Raw genomic sequence first — 20,739 nt, 5'->3', positions numbered from 1 at the left:
GGCAGAGGGACAGAGATTGACACAGACAGGAAGAGGGACAGAGATGGAGAGAGAAAGAGGGACAGGAATGGAGAGGAATACAGACAAATGGGAAAAGATTGACACAGAGTGGTACTGATTATGAGAGAGAGAAAGTGACAGGGACAGATAAGGAGAGAGATGGCGAGACAGATGGACAGATCTGGAAGGAGAGACAGAGGTATAGATCAGGCAAGAGAGACAGAGGGATCGAGAAGAGAGAGATATAAGGGACAGAGATGGCGAGAAATACAGAGGGACAGAGATGGAGACATAGAGGAAAAAGGGGGGAGAGAGACAAATGGACAGAGATGGAGAGAGAGAAGAGCAGATATACTGCAGAAGAGAGAAATAAAGTTTTGATAGGCATGGAATGAGACAGAAAGAGATAGACAATAGACACTCATCAAGAGAGACCGAGAGAGAGAAACAGAGGGACAGACATTAATATCTGGGGCTCGATTGGGCTTTGTGGATATCCAGCATGCCGACTATCTGTCTGTCTGTCTCTGAATCCTTCTCTCCGTTGATGTGGAGATTCCCCCATTCTGATCAGGACCAGAGCAGCCGCTGTAATGAACAGCTTTGTCCATTCTCGCTCTGGGTCCAGCTGAGCTTTTTAGTGACGCCTTTTTGAGAAAAAAATCATGAATCGTCTGCAGAGCATGTCCCGTCTCAATAGGTCAGATTATCACTAAAATATAATCTCAGAAACATATTTAAGATCATTTCAGGTCTCTGTGATGCAAATATAAAATGTACTTTCTGTCCTGCGGGACTGTAGGGAATGAAATATGAAGTGGGATTTAGTTCCTGTTTTTGAAACCCTTCAACTCTTTCTATGATTTAATTAATTTAGCAATGAGATTGAAAGGGTATTTCAGTGCGTTCTTCAGCTCCTGTCTAAATTTAGTCTGGGTCACAACATAAATACACGTGTTGGTGCAGGAACTGAGAACCTGCAGCATATTTGATGTGCGTTCTGTGATAACGCGAGGGTCAGTGTTGGAGTAATAATAGCGAATATCGGTAATTCGACGGTGAATGGCATACACAACCTTGGTTGCCCATAGCAGTAAAAAACTGCCGGATATAGCGAAGAGTAAAATAATAGATTTCTTTCGATTCTCCATCTCTGGGTCCTTGTGATTCTCTCCCTTGCTGTGGCCCTGGAATCCCCTGCGGACTTTACTGGTCACTAAAATACGTCTGACCGTCAGAACATTGAGCAGCACAATCAGAAAGAATGGGATACAAGGGGCTAAAATGTAGTAAAACAATTCAAATGCGGCCCATGCAGGGAAAACATAGAAGCTCGGTTTAGGGACACAGTTCCTGGGAACATTATCAATAATGTACTCTGGTTCCCGTGTAAAGGACCAGGGGACAGACACTAAACAGCCCAGGGCACTCACTGTTCCGACAACTACAGCCGCCGTTTTCTCAGTGCAATATTTTGTTTTCAGCTTCTCACAACAAATGGCCACAAACCGATCAAAGGTGAAAACGACTGTGAGCCAGACAGAAACGCATGTGGTTGCACAAAACAGGAAGATAATTAAACAACATACAGGAGTAATTTTCAGGAATGAATCTGGGAAATAAATTGAAACAATCAAGTTCAATATGAGATCAGTGATAACGACTAGGAGATCGGCCACTGCCATTCCCACCAGGTAGAGAGTGATACATTTGGAGAGACCGCACTTTCCTCGGGACAGGATCACAATCGCCACCAAGTTAACTGGAAGAGAAAGAAAAGGAAGCAGAAAAATCACTGATCAGAGCTGGAGCCAAAGCAGCAGTTTGACAGGATCTGGGTGAAATTTCCAGCTTTGTTGCTGCATCGAACGGTGCAAACTGATTCATTGACTTGGGCAGCACTTTCCTCCAGAGAAATGTTTGAAACACAATTATCGATAAGGAATTGGCAAATCAATACAGAAAGTGAATAAAGTCAGTACCAGATCCACTGGAAGGGCTGAGTGAGGGGAAGTAAGAAGGGGTTTTACACAGTGCCATCCTAATGGATTAAATCACAATTTTGCTCCTGAAGGACGGCCAGGAAGGTTGGGGGTCGGGGGAGGTGCAATTGGTTTGATGCCAACAGGGGCTGGTGCAAAATGGGAAACAACTGAGATCAGCCGGGGTGAGTTTAAGGTTTTGGATCGGGTTGGAAGAGGCAGTTGGAGACTGGGCCAGTGAGTGAGATTGGGAGGGAGGTAGGCAAAGAACATGTAGGAGCTATTTGCGAGACAGAAGCAGATGGTTTGGGAAAGCAGATAAACTGAAGCAATCGATGGAGAGAGGATTCAATGCAGTGAGAGGAGAGGCTGAGATTCACAGGGAGAGACTGCAGCAGAGTGTTACAGTAAATCTAATCTATAGATCCTAGTAACAGGACTCAATTATTACATTCAAACAGTAACTTCTGTGGTTATTGTGTTAGAAAACTGCTCATTAGTTATAAAATGTATTCAATACATTTACTTTATGCATTCAATTAAATTTAAATGCAAATATATTCATGAAATCAGCCTCGCTCCATATTGAATTCAGCAGTCACAGAGATTTTAAAGCACAGTATTTAAATAATGAATAAACATCAGAGAATAACTGATCCTGTTATGTTTATTTATTCAGTTTGTAAGTAAGGAAAATGAACTTTATCCAAAACAGACTGAGGGCCTTACAGGTTTAAACACACAGGCAGTGAGACCAACAATAAAAATCAACGAATCTGACAACATATTGTCACGAAACCCCGATAGGCCAAAGGGGACATATTAATTTCATCATTTGGAACCTTATATTCGACTTATAATGGAAAAATCCTACAAGTAACTTTGAAAAAAACTGGCAGCCAAGATGGCTACTGCAGTTTACATTTGAAACACCAAAAGATTAAACTGGAGATGAAAAGTTTCACCCAGCCTAGCCAGAACAATGGTTGCCTCTCAGTGATTGAATTACCAAGAATGGCTTTTTTAATATGGTTGTCAAGGCCATCTGCACCCATTGACTTTGAAAGAGCCAACCCCCTCCAAGTGTGACTGGACATCTTGAGGCAAGTAGCACCTTGAATCTCAGAGACGATTCCAGAAAAACTTCATTAAAAAACAAAGGGCCTTCACAGCTCTGGAGAAACTAGAAGCTTTGTCACACAGACAGCAGAGAGGAGTAACTGAAAAGCCATCAACGAGGCAGGCTCTCTCTCTCTCTTGCCCCAGAAAGTATCAAGAGAAGATATGGCTGTGACTGGGAACCCCCTCAAGCCTACAGATCACCACAGCCAGTAACCAGGGGATGAGAATCAACCTTCTGCCTTCAGGAGCCCTGAGCAAAGCAAGCCCACCACCATGCACATGGCCCAGCGAGGACTTCAGAAATACAATTTCAGCTGAGGATAATTGGACTCACAAACTGTATTTAAATTCCATTTATTCTGGACTTTAATCCAACCACCATATTTGTTTTCATTCTGTAATCTAGTGGTGTGTGCATGACTCTCGTGTGAATGTGTACGTGAATTTGTGGCGTATTTTTAGTATTTTAAACCGGGTTACAATGTTAGGTGCAATAAACTTACATCTTTCTTGTTTAAACTCCAGAAAACTTGTCAGATTGGTTCTTTTGTAATTACGTGAGAGGAACAGGAGGAAGCGTTCACTGAGGTGGAAAGCTCAACCACGGTGCTAAAAAAGGATAAACCCTGTTGCGGTCAAACAAGGGAAGGGGTGAAAGGTGAGCCTGAGAGTCTACTCCTAACCTGGCCATAACAATATAGATTAGATTTCCTCTAACACCCTGAAAATCTCAGCCTCTCGTCTCTCTGCAATGAATCCTCTCTCTTCATCGATTGATTCAGTTTATCCACTTTCCCAAACCACCTGCTTCTGTCTCCCAACCAGCTCCGACATGTCCTTTTCTTTCATTCACTCCCAATCTCACTCACTGGCTCTCTCTCTCTTTCCTTTTGGTTATCTCTTCCTCTCTGTTCGTCCTCCCTGCTCCTTCGCTCCTTCTTTCTCTCAGTCGCCCTCCTTATCTCTCTGGAGTACTCATGCCCTGCAAACTGTTTCTCGATGTCCCTTTCCCCATCCAATTGAACCCTAACATCATGTGTCTGAATTATGTTCACCAGCCCCCTGTTCAGTGATCCTCTTCTCAAAGTCAGTTTGTTCAATGATGAAGCTTCAGTGAATAGTTTCATGTGTTTACAGATCACCCAACTCTCCACTGTTCACCAGGATGGTTCCTTTCATCTATTATGCATGGAATAAACAGAATCGAAAGCCTCTTCCAGACAAACCTCACAATCACTGAAATTCCTTCTCCTGGCATTATAAAGTACACTGTTAGATGGTGCTACTGTTTAATTAATAAAACACCAACATCAGTGCTGCAGCTGATAATCTACAGATAAATAGAAGGACTTCTGATTCCAATTGATACAAAGTAAACCGATACAACATCACATCATTTCCATTTTACAGTGTAATCCAGTGACAGTGAAGGCATCCACAGTGAAGCAGCAAATTAAATTCAGTAACCAGACTTTTGAAGCAGTGTCATACACACATAGAATGAAATAATATTTATAACAATGATAACAAGTAAATTCATTAGGGTGGCATAGTGGTAATGTAGTAATCCAGTAGTGGACTAGTAATCCAGAGGCCTAGGCTAATGCTCTGATGACACGGGTTCGAATCCCACCACGGCAGATGGTGAAATTTGAATTCAATTAATAAATTTGGAATTAATAGCCAGTCTAACGGTGACCATGAAACCATGACTGCAGACCCATAACAATGTGGTTGACTCTTAAATGCTCTCTGAAATGGCCTGGCAAGCCACATAGTTGTGATTAGCCAGGGCTAAGCGATCCCACAACCAATGGATCAGATCTCAGCCCTGCAATCCAGCAACATCCAGACGTGAATGCTGGCGGACAATTAAAGAACTAACAGGAGGAGGAGGCTCCACTAATATCACCATCCTCAATGATGGGGGAGCCCAGCATATCAGTGCAAAAGACAAGGCTGAAAATTTGGATCCATCTTCAGCCAGAAATGCCGAATGGATGATCCATTTCGGCTTCCTCCTGAGGTCCCCAGCATCACAGATGTCAGTCTTCAGCCAATACGATTCACTCCATGTGAGGTCAAGAAACGACTGAAGGCACTGGACACTGCAAAGGCTGTGGGTCCTAACAATATTCTGGCAAAAGTACTGAAGACTTGTGCTCCAGAACTTGCCGTGCCCCTAGCCGAGTTGTCCCAGTATAGCTACAACACTGGCATCTATCCGGCAATGTGGAAAATTGCCCAGGTATGTCCTGTACACAAAAAGCAGGACAAATTCAACCTGGCCAATTACTGCCTGATCAGTCTACTCTCGATCATCAGCAAATTGATGAAAGGGGTTGTCGACAGTGCTATCAAGCAACACTTGCTCAGCGATAATCTGCTCACAGACGCACAGTTTGTGTTCTGCCAGGGCCACTCAGCTCCTGTTCTCATTACCAACTTGGTCCAAACATGAAAGAAGAGCTGAACTCCAGAGGTGAGGTGAGATCGATTCCCCTTGACATCAAGGCAGCATTTGACGGAATATGACATCAAGTAGCCCTACCAATACTAGAGTCAATAGGAATCAGGGGGAAAACTTTCCACTGGTTGGAGTCACACATAGCATAAAGGAAGATGGTTATGGTTGTTGGAGGACAATCATCTCAGTCCCTAGATATCACTGTAGGAGTTCCTCAGGATAGTGTCCTAGGCCAACCATCTTCAGCTGCTTCATCAATGGCATTCCCTCCATCACAAGGTTAGAAGTGGGGATGTTCGCTGATGATTGCACAATGTTCTGTACCATTCGCGACGGCTCAGATACTGAAGCAGTCTGTGTCCAGATGTAGCAAGACCTGGACAACATCCAGGCTTGGACTGATAAGTAGCAAGTAACATTCACGCCACACAGGTACCAGGCAATGACCATCTCAAACAAGAAAGAATCTAACCATCTCCCCTTGATTTTCAATGGCATTAACATCTCTGAATCCCCCACTATCAATATCCTGGGGGTTGCCATTGACCAGAATCTGACCTGGACCAGCCACATAAATACTGTGGTTACAAATGCAGGTCAGAGGCTGGGAATTCTGCGGCGAGGAATTCACTTGCGTGGATGAATGCAGCTCCAACAAGACTCAAGAAGCTCGACACCATCCAGAACAAAGCAGACCACTTGATTGGCACCCCATCAAAACCTGCAAACTCTAACACCCAGAAGGACAAGGGCAGCAGATGCACGGGTACACCACTACCAGCAATTTACTATCCAAGCCACACACCATCCTGACTTGGAACGATATCACCCATTCCTTCACTGTTGCTGTATCAAAATCCTGACACTCCCTTCCTAATAGCATCATTCGTATACATACACCTCAAGGACTGCAGTATTTCAAGAAGGAAGCTCACCACCACCTTCTCAAGGGCAATTAGGAATACGCAATAAATGCTGGCATAGCCAGCAATGCCCACATCCCATGAACGAATAAAAAAACAATGAAATCCCAGTTAAACAGAGCCATGTTACTGGGGAGGGAGGACATAGTGCTGCCTCCTTGTAACACTGACTCCGTGAGCTGTCTCATGATCAAGCACTGAAAATATATTCATAAAATATTCCACGACAGGTTAGTTCCACAACATGAAACTGTTAACAGCTCCTGACTGATTCATGCACTTAGCACAGACACCAAATTCCAATCAATTCAGTACATAGACTAATCCAGTAGCAATACCATTTTTGGATAAACAAAAATCATTACAGATTTAATGCAGATCCTACATGACTGAAAGCAGAAAATAAGGAGATTCTATCAATCTACTGCAGGGACAGAACAGGCAGGTGTGTAAAACACACAGTGAGAAATAATACCAAGCACAACAGCATAGTTAACACCGATTTACACCATTAACAGCTAAGATACCAGCTTACCAGGAACTCCAACTGCTGCCAGTACTGGATAATAAATGCATTCTATCTGATAGATTAGTGAATATTCCATTTCTGTGAGAAACAGTGACTTCTGTTGGTCTGGGAACCCACAGCTCTGGCAGGCACTCTAAGCTGTTCCATTAAAACGGGTCTTAATTTATACAGAGGATAAGTCTCCACTGACACGGTTATACCCCTGATCATTGCTATTAGTTACACTCACCTAAATTGAATTACAGTTACATCAGCAGCTTTGACTCTGGTGCAAATAATGTGGTGGATAAAAAAAAATGTCAAAGTCCAGGACATTTTTTTTTCTTCGTTAGACCTCTCTCAGGAATAGAGCTGAAAGCTCTATAGGACTGATTTCATACTAAGGAGCAGCTTCGATTACAATTTCCATATGGTTGTATTGTCCATGTTCACTTCTGCCGATTCAAATCTAAACATTACTGATCTTCCTGCAGTATACACTGAATCCAGTGACACAAGCCGACACATTTCACTCTGTTCCTGCAGTTTCCAGTTAAAATATGGACTTTAAGTGTCTGATTCAGCGTCACGTTCAGGAATTCAGCTTAGAAATTACTGTGGGTGATATTAGGGTACGGACACTGAACGCATCCATTTAAATTCCTCTCTCCACTATTTCATTGCAGATATTTACCTGTTTATTCTACGTTGGTTATTGGCTCCAGTAAAATTAGAAATGTGCCACTTCCTGACTCCATTCTTCTAGTTCGCTCCTGAACGGCCACCCAATCGCCACCTTCCATCGGTATCAACTGATCCAAAACTCTGCTGTCCATGTCCAGTCCTCACCAAGTCCCACTCACCCATCACCCCCACTGATCCATTTTGGCTCCCAGTCACCCAACTACTTAAGTTTAAAATTCTTATCATTGGGTTAAAATCCCACCATTTTCTCACCCCTTCCCACCATCAACCTCTCCTTCAAAACTGCAGCAAACCCACCTGTGATCTCTCCTTTCCTCTGTCATTGGCCTCTTTCGGTGGAATTGCCCTCGCTTGGTTCCATTTTTTTTATTCGTTCATGGCATGTGGGCGACGCTGGCTAGGCGAGCATTTATTGCCCATCCCTAATTGCCCTTGAGAAGGTGGTAGTGAGATGCCTGCTTGAACCGCTGCAGTCCTTGGAAAGAAAGTACACCAACAGTGCTGTTAGGAATTGAGTTCCAGGATTTTGACCCAGTGACAGTGAAAGAACTCCAATACAATTCCAAGTCAGGAAGATGTGTGGCTTGGAAGGGAACTTGCAGGTGATGGTGTTCCGATGCATATGCTGCCCTTGGCCTTCTAGGTGGTAGAGCTCGCGGGTTTGGAAGGTGCTGGGAAAGGAGCCTTGGTGAGTTGCTGCTGTGCATTTGATAGATGGTACACACTGCTGCCGTTGTGTCTCGGTGGTGAAGGGAGTGAATGTTGAAGGTGAAGGATGGGGTGCCAATCAAGTGGGCTGCTCTGTCCTGGATGGTGTCGAGCTGCTTGAGTGTTGTTGGAGCTGCACCCATCCAGGCAAGTGGAGAGTATTCCATCACACTCCTGACTTCAATAGTTAGCCCTCAGCCCCAGAAACCGCCTTGAAGGAGAGCAGGGGGATTGTAAAACTGCGGCATTTGGACTGTCAAAGTGTGTAGGCATCATGGCCATTTCCCGAGAAGCGGGTGCACAATACTAGGAAACACTTTGGGTGGTGACAGACTAGTTGTCTGTTGACTGAATGGAAGCCCTTCCTGTTGATGAAGGTGGCTGGTAGATCCGTCGGAGCCTTGATGACCACATAGGTGCAATCAATTAAACCCTTTCGGCTCTGAGAATCCAGCTATCACCCCAAAGCCGATACCCTCTCGGCCTGACTGTCAGGGTCTGTCCGGTAGCGCACATAGTCATCGGCCATTTTGAACTGGGTATTAGTCACCTTATTGATGCAGCGGTGCACTGTGGCCTGGAAGACTCCGCACATGTCCCTGCTCTATCCCTGGAAAGATCCTGAAGCTGAGCACCAATGTTATATTTAGGGCTATAGGCAGAGGGTGACCATCATATCCCATTGGTCACAAATCAGCCTGCAGAAGGCCGCATAGATCTGTGACGGCCTCCCTGGACAGTTGTAGCCTTCACTGACAGTGTCTCTCGGGCATCTGAAGGTAGGTAACATGACTCCTGTAGACTGTCTGGCATACTTGTTCTTTCTTGGCCTTGCCGGCTGCTGCTGTTCGCGTCTTGGAGCATCAAACTGAGACGTAGCTGTCTCTTGGGCCCACCTCCATCGGAGGTGCATGAACAGACCGAACGGATTCAGAAACAGGGTAAATGAGACCCATAGCAAGTGCCCTGGACCAATTGGTTCCCTTCCGATTCAGGGATGAGTCTGTCGAGTCAAATATATTTGTAAATCTTTGCTCATCTGGATGACTGATGTGGATAAAGAGTTAAGGTTAATGTTGGTCTAACATCTTTTCTAGCTGCTTGAGACATCAGAAACACAACAGAATCATTTATCATACCCTCTAATAGTCCCCCGACACACAAAACCTATACACTTGCAGAGTTACACCAGTCACCGATCCTTCTTGCAGAGCTCCCCCCATTCAAGGAATCTCCTTGTAGAGCTTCTCCCCAATCACACATCCCCTTGCAGAACTCCTACCAGTCACAGAACCCCCTTGTAGAGCTCCTCGCCATTTACACTTCCCCCTGAGATGAGGAGGAATTTCTTCATTCAGAGGGTGATGAATCTTTGGAATCCCAGAGGGCTGTAGAGGCTCAGTCATTGAGTATCTTCAAGGCAGAGATGGATAGATTGCTAGATATTAAAAATATCAAGGGATATGTGGTAGTGCGAGAAAATGGGGTTTGTGTAGAAGATTAGCCATGATCTGCTGGAGCAGGCTCGAGCGCTGGATGTCCTATTTCCTACATTTCCTTGCAGAGCTCCCCCAGTACACATAACCTGCTTCCAGATATAACCTGCATTCACACATCCCCCTTGCAGAGCTCCCCCCCCATTCACAGAAGCTGCTTGCAGAGCTCCCCCCCACATTCACAGATCTGCCTTGCAGAACTCCCCTCCATTCACACATCCCCCTTGCAGACCTTCGCCCAGCCCCCATTCACACATTCCCCTTGCATAGCTCCTCCCCCACCCACCATTCACACATCCCCCTTGCAGAGGTGCCCCGGTACACAGAATCCTCATGTTGTGATACCTCTCCATTCACAGAGCCCCTTGCAGAGTTCCCCCGATTACTTGACCCCCTTGCCGAACACCTTGGTACCCAGTTCCCTATTTGACACTCAGCATAGCGGCAATGGCTGCTGTACTGCCCACTTCTCCTTTGCAGTTATGGTCAGGTTACCTTCCCTTCCAGCTTTTCATGGTCTCGAAAGTGAAGACACTTGACTGCCGCATGTCACCCACAAAGTTGCGGCACATTCATAGGAACGCAGATAATTAGATACAAATTAATGTTACACAACATTTCAGGCATTTAAATTACGATGCTGTTGCATTGGGGCATCAGTACCAGCATGGTACTTCCCTGCCTCTGATATTATCGGAACACTGCAGCACAGCGTTAGGTTTTGAGGCAGACGGGTTCGCTCCAATTCTCTGTCCCTCCAACGTCAACGAGCCCACCTGCAAGTCAAGCACAAAATTCAGCCCACTGTCTCTGTGTGCCCCATCCTTGTCTTTAAATTCTTCATGCCCTCACCCAACCCTATCTTTGTAACCACCCCTCCTCTCCTCCGATCCTCTGATTTTTCTGTTTCTTGTACTGCGGCTGCTTGTACATCTTCCCTTTGTTTGCCCCAAACTGGTTAACCATGCTGCAGTCACCTAAACCCCAGAATTGCCTCATTGATCCCCTTTGTCTACCATGCCTTTCCTCCTTTCAGTCCATCCAATAACCCCCTTTCTGGCTGAGCTGATGGGCACTCCTCAAATCATCTCCTTCTTTGTCTGTGGGTCAATTTCTATTTGATCCTTTTTGTTCATCCTTTGGATGTGAGCATCTCTGCAAGGCTCAGCCTCAATTGCCCTTTTGAAGGTAGTGGTGAGCTGCTGTCTTGAACTGCTACAGTTCATGTGGTGTAGGTGCACCCGCAATGATGTTAGGAAGGGAGTTTCAGGAATTCTTTTTTATTCATTCATGGAATGTGGGTGTTGTTGGCTAGACCAGCATTTATTACCCATCCTTAATTGCATTTGAACTGAGTGGCTTGCTTGGCTATTTTAGAGGGCATTTAAGAGTCAACCCCATTGATGTGGGTCTGGAGTCACACGTAGGCCAGACCTAGTAAGGGCAGCACATTCCCTTGCTTAAAGGACTTTCGTGAACAAGATGGGTTTTTGCAATAATCGGCAATGGTTTCATGGTCACCATTAGACTAGCTTTTTAATTCAAGATTTATTAAGTGAATTCAAATTTCACCATCTGCTGTGATGGGATTCAAATCAATGTCCCCAGAATATTAGCCTGGGCCTCTGAATTGCTAGTTCAGTGACATTACCACCACGTCACTGCCTCCCCAGTTTGACCCAGGGATAGTGAAGCACCAGTGATATCAGGATGGTGTGTGTCTTGGAGGCAAACTTGCAGGTCGTGTTGTTCCCATGAATCTGCTGCCCTTGTCGTTCTAGGAGGTAGAGTTTGCAGGTTTGGAAGGTGTTATGGAAGGAGCCTTGGTGAGTTGCTGCATTTTATCTTGTAGATGGCGCACACTGCAGCCGTGGTGCACTGATGGTGGAGGAACTGAATGTTTAAAGTGCTGGATGGGGTTCATTTCAAGTGTGCTGTTTTGTCCTGAATGATGTCGAAGTTCTAGAGTGCTGTTCGAGCTGCAGTCATCAAGGCAAGTGGGGAGGATTGCATCCGACCACTCTCTTGTGCTTTTAGATGTTGGAGAGGATTTGATAGTCAGGAGGTAAATTACTCAATACGTAATCCCCAGACTCTGAGCTGCTCTTTGCATAGAATTACATTACATAGGATATAAGGCGCAGAAACAGACCATTCGGCCCAACCAGTCCATGCCAGCATGTATGCTCCGTTGAAGCCCCTCTCATCTTTCCTCATCTAAAACAATCATTGTAACCCTCGATTGCCTTCTCACTCATATGTTTCTCTGGCTTCCCCTTAAATGCATCGATGCTATTCTGTTCACCCAGTCCCTATGATACCGAGTTTCTGATTCTCACCACTCTATATCCTTTTGATAATATGGTGATGAAAACTGCATGCAGTACTCAAAATGTAGTATAACCAAGAGGTTTCGCAAAACTTACCTACTTTTCAATTCTATCCCTTTAGAAAGCCTCGTGCTTGGTCTGGCTTTTTTAATGGCCTTGATAACCAGTGGCACAATTTTTACTGATTACTGTATTTGTACTCCGAGATGCCTTTGTTACTCTATCCCACCTAGACTCCTACCTTCCAAGTAATAAATGACCTCCCTATACTTCCCACCAAAATGTATTGCCTCACAATTTTCTGTTTTGAACTTCAATTGCCAATTATTTGCCCATTCTGCAGGTTTATTAATGTCTGCCTGTAATTTGTTACAGTCCTCCTCAGTATTGGACTATCCTCCCCAATTCGGCGTTGTCCGCAAATTTAGAAATTTTTTTGGTTCCAAAGGCCAAACCGGTTATGTAAATTGTGAACAACAGTGAACTAGCAATACAGCAGTCCAGGCTAATACCCTGGGGACATGGGTTCAAATCCCACCATGGCAGCTGGTGGGAGTTAAATTCAATTAATGAATAAAATCTGGAATTGAAAGCTAGTCTCATTAATGATGGCCGTGAAACTATCATTGATTGTCATAAAAACCCATCTGGTTCACTAATGTCCTTTAGGGAAGGAAATCTGCTATCCTTACCCAGTCTGGACTACATGTGACTCCAGGCACACAACAATGTGGTTGACTCTTAACTGTCCTCTGAAATGCCCTAGCCAGTCACTCATTTGGCAAGGGCAGTTAGGGATGGGCAACAAATGATGGTCTTGCCAGTGATGCCCACATCCCATGAAAGAATAAAAAAAATAGTGGCCCCAGCACTTTAGAATTAGAACATTACAGCGCAGTACAGGCCCTTCGGCCCTCGATGTTGCGCCGACCTGTGAAACCATCTGACTGTTGCTCCTGGAACACTGCTTCCTACCTCTGACAGTCTGAATGCGGAATGCCATTGTATGAGGATATGGTTAGATTTTCTCTCATTGGAGATGATCATTGCCCGGCTCATGTGTGACATGAATGTTACTTGCTACTTATTAGCCCACGTCTGACTATTGTCCACATCCTGCTGCAAGTGGGCATGGACTGCTTCATTATCTAATGAGATATGAATAGGACTGAGCATGGTGCAGTCATCAGCCATCATACTTACATCTGACCTGATGATGGAGAGAAGGTCATTGATCAAGCAGCTGATGATGGTTGAGCCTAGGAGACAATCCTGAGGAACTCCTACAGGGACATCCTGTGTCTGAGATCATTGGCCTACAGTTACCACAACCATCTTCCTTCTTATATATTCTCATGTGTATTATTAACTATGTTCACTTTAACATTTATCTGTAACTTTGTTATTCTGCTGATTGGTTACTCGGCCCAATATAACAATTAATAATCCCTATATAAACTGTGTATTAGTTATCAAGCAAAATGTGGCAGTTGACTGGCTGGAACTCGAAACATTGTGCATTAGCTATCATGCCAATTTTGCAATTAATTGTATGTTTATTAGTCTGTGTATTAGTTAGCAGATCCCATTTTACAACTAACTTTATTCATTTGCATAATACTTGTCATGGCCAATTTGTCAAGTCCAAAACGTACAATGAAATGAAATTTGATACCCATATGTAATAGTTTTCGGGTCCAAATTAACATTTAATTACAACATTGCTACCCTGTGTATTGCTCATCAAGCCTAATTGAACAATTAACTGTTAACTTATTCCCCTGTGTGTTGGTTATCCATCCCAATTTAACAATTAACTGCATCTTTAACCCCATATACTTGCAACCAAGAACATTTGAACAATTAACAACTTTATTTACCAGTGTATTCAATATATTGAATTGAACATTTAAGTACCACTTTATTCCTGTGTTTTGTTTATCAAGCTCCGTGTAACTTTTACTGTAACATTATTTGCGTGTGTATAATCTGTCATGGCCAATGGAAAATATAACTAAAACTTTATGCCCCAATGTATAGGATAACATGTCCAATTTAACAATTAACTCTAACTTTGCTGCCCTGTTTAATGGTAACCAAGTCAAATTAATGATTGTCTTTAACAGCGGATTGACAACCAATGCACAGTTGAATTAATTTACACTTGATTATCAAATTTCTCATGAAACAAATGCACAGGGGAATAAAGTTACACTTAATTTTATATTAGACATAATGGGCTGACTTTTACGGCACCCCAACGGGTTGGATGGTAGCGTGGGGGCTGTGTAAATTGAGTGGGAGGCTCCTGGAGCCCAACCTGCCTTGCCCCCGCCTCCGGTCAACTTTACGGCGGTTGGGCAGTGGGGGGGAAATGGCCTACCCGCCCGAGGTCAATCAATGGCCCTTATGTGGCCACTTGCCCGCCTCCGCGGGTATTTTGCCTATGGCAAGTTGGCATGCTGGTGACGTGAAAGGCTGCCCAGTGATAACTGCCGTCCTTTCTGTGCGCCAGGGGTGGCATGGCAGTCGGGCACAGGGTGCCCGATTGAGGGCCGCCCCAGCCTTCCAACCCATCCCCAGGACCCAAGATGTCCCCCTCCCCCCAAACAACCACTCCAGCCTCACCAGGGAACGATCGATCTCCCTGGTGAGGCATGCCCAACTTACCTGAGGTCCTGGCTGCATGGCGTTGGCTGGGCTAAAGTCCCAGCAGTGGCCACCACTCCCGGTGGCACTGCTGGGACTAAGAGCTGCCGGGCCGCTGATTGGCTGGCAGTTCACTGAGGTGGGACATCCTCCCTCAAGCAGGTGGAAGTCCTGCCTCGGGACAATTAAAGTCCGGGGACCCGTAAAATGTAGGACGGATCCATGGGCTAGGCGACAGCGAATTCCCGTCCGCCTCAGGTAAAATCCAGCCCAATTACTTTTCTGCAGTATAAAATGCTATGTTAAATTGTTACATTTGGATTGATGAAAATACACAGGGGGACAGCCTTACAATTAGTTGTTAGATTGAAGCCATAGTCATGGAATAAAGTTGGTTAATTTTTTATCTTGGGTTTGATAACAGTAGATGGAGCAATGAAGTGACAGTTAATTGTTAAACAAGACATGATTAGCTTCACATGGATAAAGTTAAAACAGAAAATGCTGTAAAGACTCAGCAGATCTGCCAACGTCTGTAGTGAGTGTGATGGAGTTAAAATTTCAGGTTCATAGCCTCACGTTCGAACTGATTTCAATTGAGGATTCCAGCATCCATAGTATTTTGCTTTTGCTCATGTATAAAGTTACATCTAACTGTTAAATAATATTTATTAACCATTAGTTAAGTTACACTTAAAAGTGTAATTGGCCTCAACGACAAACACAAAGAAGAATAAACCTACAGTTAATTGATAAATTGCAACTGCTAGCTAATACACAGAGCAACAAAATTACAATTAATTATTATTGATAAATAATATACTGGTTATAATATTCTTGTTAACCATCATATTGTTTGTAATAACAAGTGCACAGGTTACAAAGCTGCAAAAAATGTTTCCTAAATTGGACATAATGCCTAATGCGCAGAGGTATGAAGTTAAAGATAATTGTTAAATTGGGTTTGATAACAAATACTGATGGAAGTACTGCAATTTAATCGTTAAATTGGAAATGATAGTCACTAAGCAGAGGAGTGAAGTTGCAGCTTTTGTTACATGGGATATGGTAAATAATACACTGATTATAAAGTTACAGTTGCAGGTTATATTGGGCTTGATAAACAGGACATTGTGTAAACATGGATATTTAATTATTAAATTGAAATTGAGAAAAATACATAGGGGAATAAACTTGCATTTATAAGTTCAATTGGGCTTCATAACCAATACACAGGGAAATAAAGCTGCAGTTAATTGTTCCAATGAATATAACTAAAACACTGGCCAATCAAATTATTCGTTAAATTGTTCTTGATAACGAGTATATAGGTTACAAAGCTAAATTCGGTTGTTAAATTGGAAACAGTAATGAAACACAGAAGAATAATGTTGCAGTTAATTGTTAAGTTGGTCCTGATAATATTAAATTACATTTTATGGTTAAATTGGTCATGATAATCAATACACAAGGGAATAAAATTAGAGTCACAATGTCACATTGGTCTTGATCATTGATACATAGTGGAATAAAGTTACAGTTAATTATTATCTTGGGTTTGATAATTCACAGGGGAATAAGTTAGAATCAATTGTTTAATTGTACATGATAAACAATGCACAAGGGAATAAAGAAACAATTAATTGTAGAATTGGAGATGATAATTGGTACACAGGATATATACGGCTGAATTTTATCAGTATGCCCTACTCCACAGTGGCGGGCTTTAGTTAATTAATAAATTGAATGTGGTAGCTAATACACTGGTTAAAGGGTTTTACAGTTAATTATAAAATTGGATATACTAAGCAACTCCTAAGGGAAAATTTTACTTTAGGTAAAATCTGATATTGTAACTAATACACTGGTGCCTAAAATAATAGGTAGTTGTTATATTGGGCTTGATGACAATATATAGGGAATTAAGTTTGCAATCGAATTGTTGAATTGGATATGGTAACCAAAACACAAGGGAATTCAGTTAGTTAGTTGTAAAATTAAACATGGCCAGGATTAAACCCTGGGCAGACGGGCCACTGACTGAAATGTTGGAGGCGAACCCGCTTCCGCCTCGCCTGGGGATCCAACCCGTATTTTGCGATCGCCGGCCTTCAATTGGTGTGGGGCGGGACTTCCACCTGCGTAAGGATGGAAGTCCTGCCGAATAGGGCTGCCAGCCAATTAGCGGGCCAGCAGCTAACTGTCCCAGCTGCGCCATCGGGAGCAGTGGCAACTCCTGAGACTGCAGCTCAGCTCGAAAAAAAAAGTCAGGGAGCCCAGAACAAAGGTAAGTTTTTGTTGCCTCATCGGGGTGGTTGATTTGGGGGATGGGTGGCGTGTTGGGTGTTAGGGGTGGTTGGGGAAGCGGGGGCGGCCCTCCATATCGGGCACAGGGTGCCCGATCATGAGGGCCCCCCCAGGCCGTCAGAAAGCTGCCTGCTTTAGTCAGGTGGCTTCTCTCGGGTCTAGGATGCCCACTTGCCACACGTAAAATCTGCATGGAGGTGGGCAAAGGCGCTTAAGTGGCCTTGATTGGCCTGGGGCGGGCAGGCCGTTTCATGCCGCTGCTGCCCTGTGTAAAGTGGTGGTGGAGGCGGAAGTGGTTCAGGAAGGGCCCCCAGAGCCTCCCGCTCCATTTTAGGTCAACCTCCTCCCCCCTGCCCCCCACTCTGCAAGGAGATGTACAATTCAGCCCATGCTAACTAATATACAGGGGAACATCATAGAATGATAGAAAATTTAAGGCACAGAAAGAGGCCACTTGGCCTATCATGTCTATGGTGGCTGAAAAACGATCCACCCATTCTAATCCCATCTTCCAAAATTTGGTCTGTAGCCCTGCAGAATACGGCATTTGAGGTGTACATCCAGACTCCTTTTGAATGAGTTGAAGGCTTCTGCCTCAAACTACTCTTTAAGGCAGTGAGTTCCAAAATCACTGTGCACTTCATCGGCTGGGCCAGAATTTCTCACCCATCCCTAATTGCCCTTGAGAAGGTGGTGATGATCTGCTTTCTTGAACGCCTGCGTTCCTAGGGTTGTAGGTACATCCACAGTGCTGTTCGGAAGGGAGTTCCAGGATTTTGACCCACTAACAGTAAAGGAATGGTGATATAGTTCCAAGTCAGGATGTTTTGTGGCTTGGAGGGGAACTTGCAGGTGGTGGTATTACCAGGCATCTGCTGCCCTTGCCCTTCCAGGTGGTAGAGGCCACAAGTTTGGAAGGTGCTGTTAAGGGGCCTTGGTGAGTTGCTGCAGTGCATCATGTAGATGGTACACACTGCTGCCACTGTGCATCGGTGGAATAGGGAGTGAAGGTTGAGGGAGGTGGATCGGGCACCAAACAAGCAGGCTGCTTTGCCCTGGATGGTGTTGAGCTTCTTGAATGTTGTTAGAGCTGCACCCATCCAGGAAAGTGGAGATTATTCCATCACACTCCTGACTTGTGCCTTGTAGATGGTGGACAGGCATTGGGGAGACAGGAGGTGAGTTACTCGTCACAGAATTCCCAACCGCTGACCTGCTTTTGTAGTTACTGCATTTATGTGGTTAGTCCAGTTGAGTTTCTGGTCAATGGTAACCCCTAGGATGTTGATAATGGTGGAAATCAGAGATGGTAATGCAATTGAACATCAAGGCAAGATGGTTAAATTCTCTCTTGTTTGAGATGGTCATTGCCTGGTACTTGTTTGGTGTGAATGTTACTTGCCACTCATCAACCCAAGCCTGGATGTTGTCCAGGTCTTGTTGCACATGGACATGGGATGCTTCAGTATCTGTGGAGCTAATTGTTATATCGGGCTGAATTATATGAGTACGCCGCCATGATCGGCGGCGCACTCTGAGAACGGCGTGCATCCCGTGTGGATGCACCGCCCTTGAGGCCCCGTGATATTACGTGCAGGGGCTCATTTAAATAGAGGGGAGGAGCGGCCTCCCTGATGACGTAGAGGGGGCTGCCTCCGCGTTCCCAGCACAGCGCAGGCACCGGCGCCATTTTTAAAGGGCTTTAAGTCCTGACAAAGAAATTCAATATTCAAAGGGTAAATGTGAATGATGTTTAATACATTGAAAAACAAGTGGTGAAGGCCCTTCCCCAACCACCCCGCCTCCTCCCCCGCCACGATGGTCATTTCAGGCAATGAAATGACCATCAGCTGATATTTCAAATAAACAAACCTCCCCACCACACTTTCAATATTTTGCCCTTCAACCCCTTCCCACCATCCCCACATCCAATAAAAATGTCCGCTGCCTGCAGGTAAGTTTATTAGCATGTAATTTATGTGTATTTGCTTATTTAGATCAAGGGCACAAAGCCATGGGGCGGGTGGGGAGGGGAGGGGGGGCCACACGGCCGTGCAGCGGGCCCATCTCGACATTGCGGGTCAAGGCGGACCTCTCTCCTCAAGCATTTTACCGCGCCCTGCACCGCGGCCCGCGGTGTCGAGGGGCCTGTAAATTTCAGCCCATTGAGTTTGATAGAGCACATGTGCAAGAAAGGTATAACTAGATGGTAAACTGTGCTTCCTAACACAGGGGAATAAGGTTACAGATAGTTGTGAACTAACAGACAGGATAATAAAGTTACAGTTAATTAGTAAATTTGACCAGATAGGCTGTATGTAGATGTGTAAAGTTACAGCCTATTTTTCAATTGATAGTAACAAATACACTGGGGCTAGTAACAGTAGTTAATTATTAAAATGTTCATGATAGCCATTGCATAGTTATTACACAATAGTCAGTTGTTAAATTGGGCACAGAAGCGAAATACTGCTTAAGAAAGTTACAGTTAATTCTAAGTTTAGACCTCTTATGGCAAAATGTTACACTTATTTAAATTTGATATGATAAATCAAACAAAGATCAAAAAAATTACAATTAATTTTTATATTCGATTTTGATTACAATTGGGGAATAAACTACTGCATAAATTTACAGTTCATTTTTCAATTTTTTATGCAGTAATGAATTGCGCTAATTGGTATATTGGTTGAAATATCCAGTGAACATGGAAACAAATCTACAGGGAATTGTTAAGGTGGGCTTGATAAGCAAGACTGCGGGGAATAAATTTACAGTTAAATGTTGGATTGGACACAATAGAGTCGCGGCGTGGGGTCCCGTAAAATTCTGTGGAGAGAGGCCCACCTCGACCGATGACCTTGAGAAGGGCCCGCTGCACATTACTGGCGGCAGAGGGACCTCGGTGTGGCCCCCCCACTGCATGGCAGCGGCACCACAATTAGCATATGGTAAACGGTACTTACCTTTGCTGATTATGCTGCCTGCCGCCTCTGCATTGACACTTCCTGATTTTTCGATGCATGGGCAGCCATCACATGGCATCCCATTCACAATTGGAAAAGCCGATGGGTCTGCAGAGGCAGAAGGTAAGTTTCTTTTCAGGGGTCTCACTCTGCATTCTTAAAGGGAGGGGATCTGGGATTACTGGAGGGAAAGCTCTGCAGGCATGAAGGGAGGTACTGTATACCATCCCTCCATTAACAGTGTATGCTCTGTGTTTGTTTGTGTTTGTGAGGGGGCAATGGCTCTCTCGGCACCCTGTGTGTGGAGAGGGTGCCAGAAAGGGCAGGAGCATTAAGGTTTTATGGATGGTGGGGGCAATCGATTCAGCTGGCAGGATTGTGATGTGGTCATGCTGTGCCACTCTGAGTGTTGGCCAAGATGGGCAATGCCATGACACACCACATAGTTGATCCAGGAAAGCAGCTGATGTACCTGTCAACACCAATCCCTGCCCTGTTAGGAACCTTCGAATACATGAAAGGTTCAACTTTAGTTATCACATGGAAATAGGTATGGATCATCCTACATTGTGTGAT

At 44.4% G+C, this 20,739-nt stretch overlaps 1 protein-coding gene across 1 annotated transcript; it reads right to left on the bottom strand.

Annotated features, from left to right (window-relative positions):
• Nucleotides 1-857: 857 nt before the first annotated feature.
• LOC137376705 (probable G-protein coupled receptor 139) lies at nucleotides 858-7,120 on the bottom strand. Its single transcript, XM_068045679.1, has 2 exons — nucleotides 7,030-7,120; nucleotides 858-1,762 (listed from the first exon to the last, which is right to left on the bottom strand). The coding sequence occupies exons 1-2, from the start codon at nucleotides 7,097-7,099 to the stop codon at nucleotides 858-860; spliced, it is 975 nt and encodes a 324-aa protein (XP_067901780.1). The 5' UTR covers nucleotides 7,100-7,120.
• Between the last annotated feature and the right edge of the window lie 13,619 nt (nucleotides 7,121-20,739).

This window comes from Heterodontus francisci, chromosome 13 (assembly GCF_036365525.1).
Source record: "Heterodontus francisci isolate sHetFra1 chromosome 13, sHetFra1.hap1, whole genome shotgun sequence".
Classification (NCBI taxonomy): Eukaryota; Metazoa; Chordata; class Chondrichthyes; order Heterodontiformes; family Heterodontidae; genus Heterodontus; species Heterodontus francisci.
This window is presented reverse-complemented; position numbering and strand designations above follow the sequence as displayed.

Excerpts from the sequence above, each read along its gene's own strand:
- LOC137376705 (XM_068045679.1), bottom strand. The coding sequence starts at position 7,099 with ATGGAATATTCACTAATCTATCAGATAGAATGCATTTATTATCCAGTA. Across the intron at positions 1,763-7,029 it reads GGCAGCAGTTGGAGTTCCTG|TTAACTTGGTGGCGATTGTG; the intron begins GTAAGCTGGTAT and ends TTTCTCTTCCAG.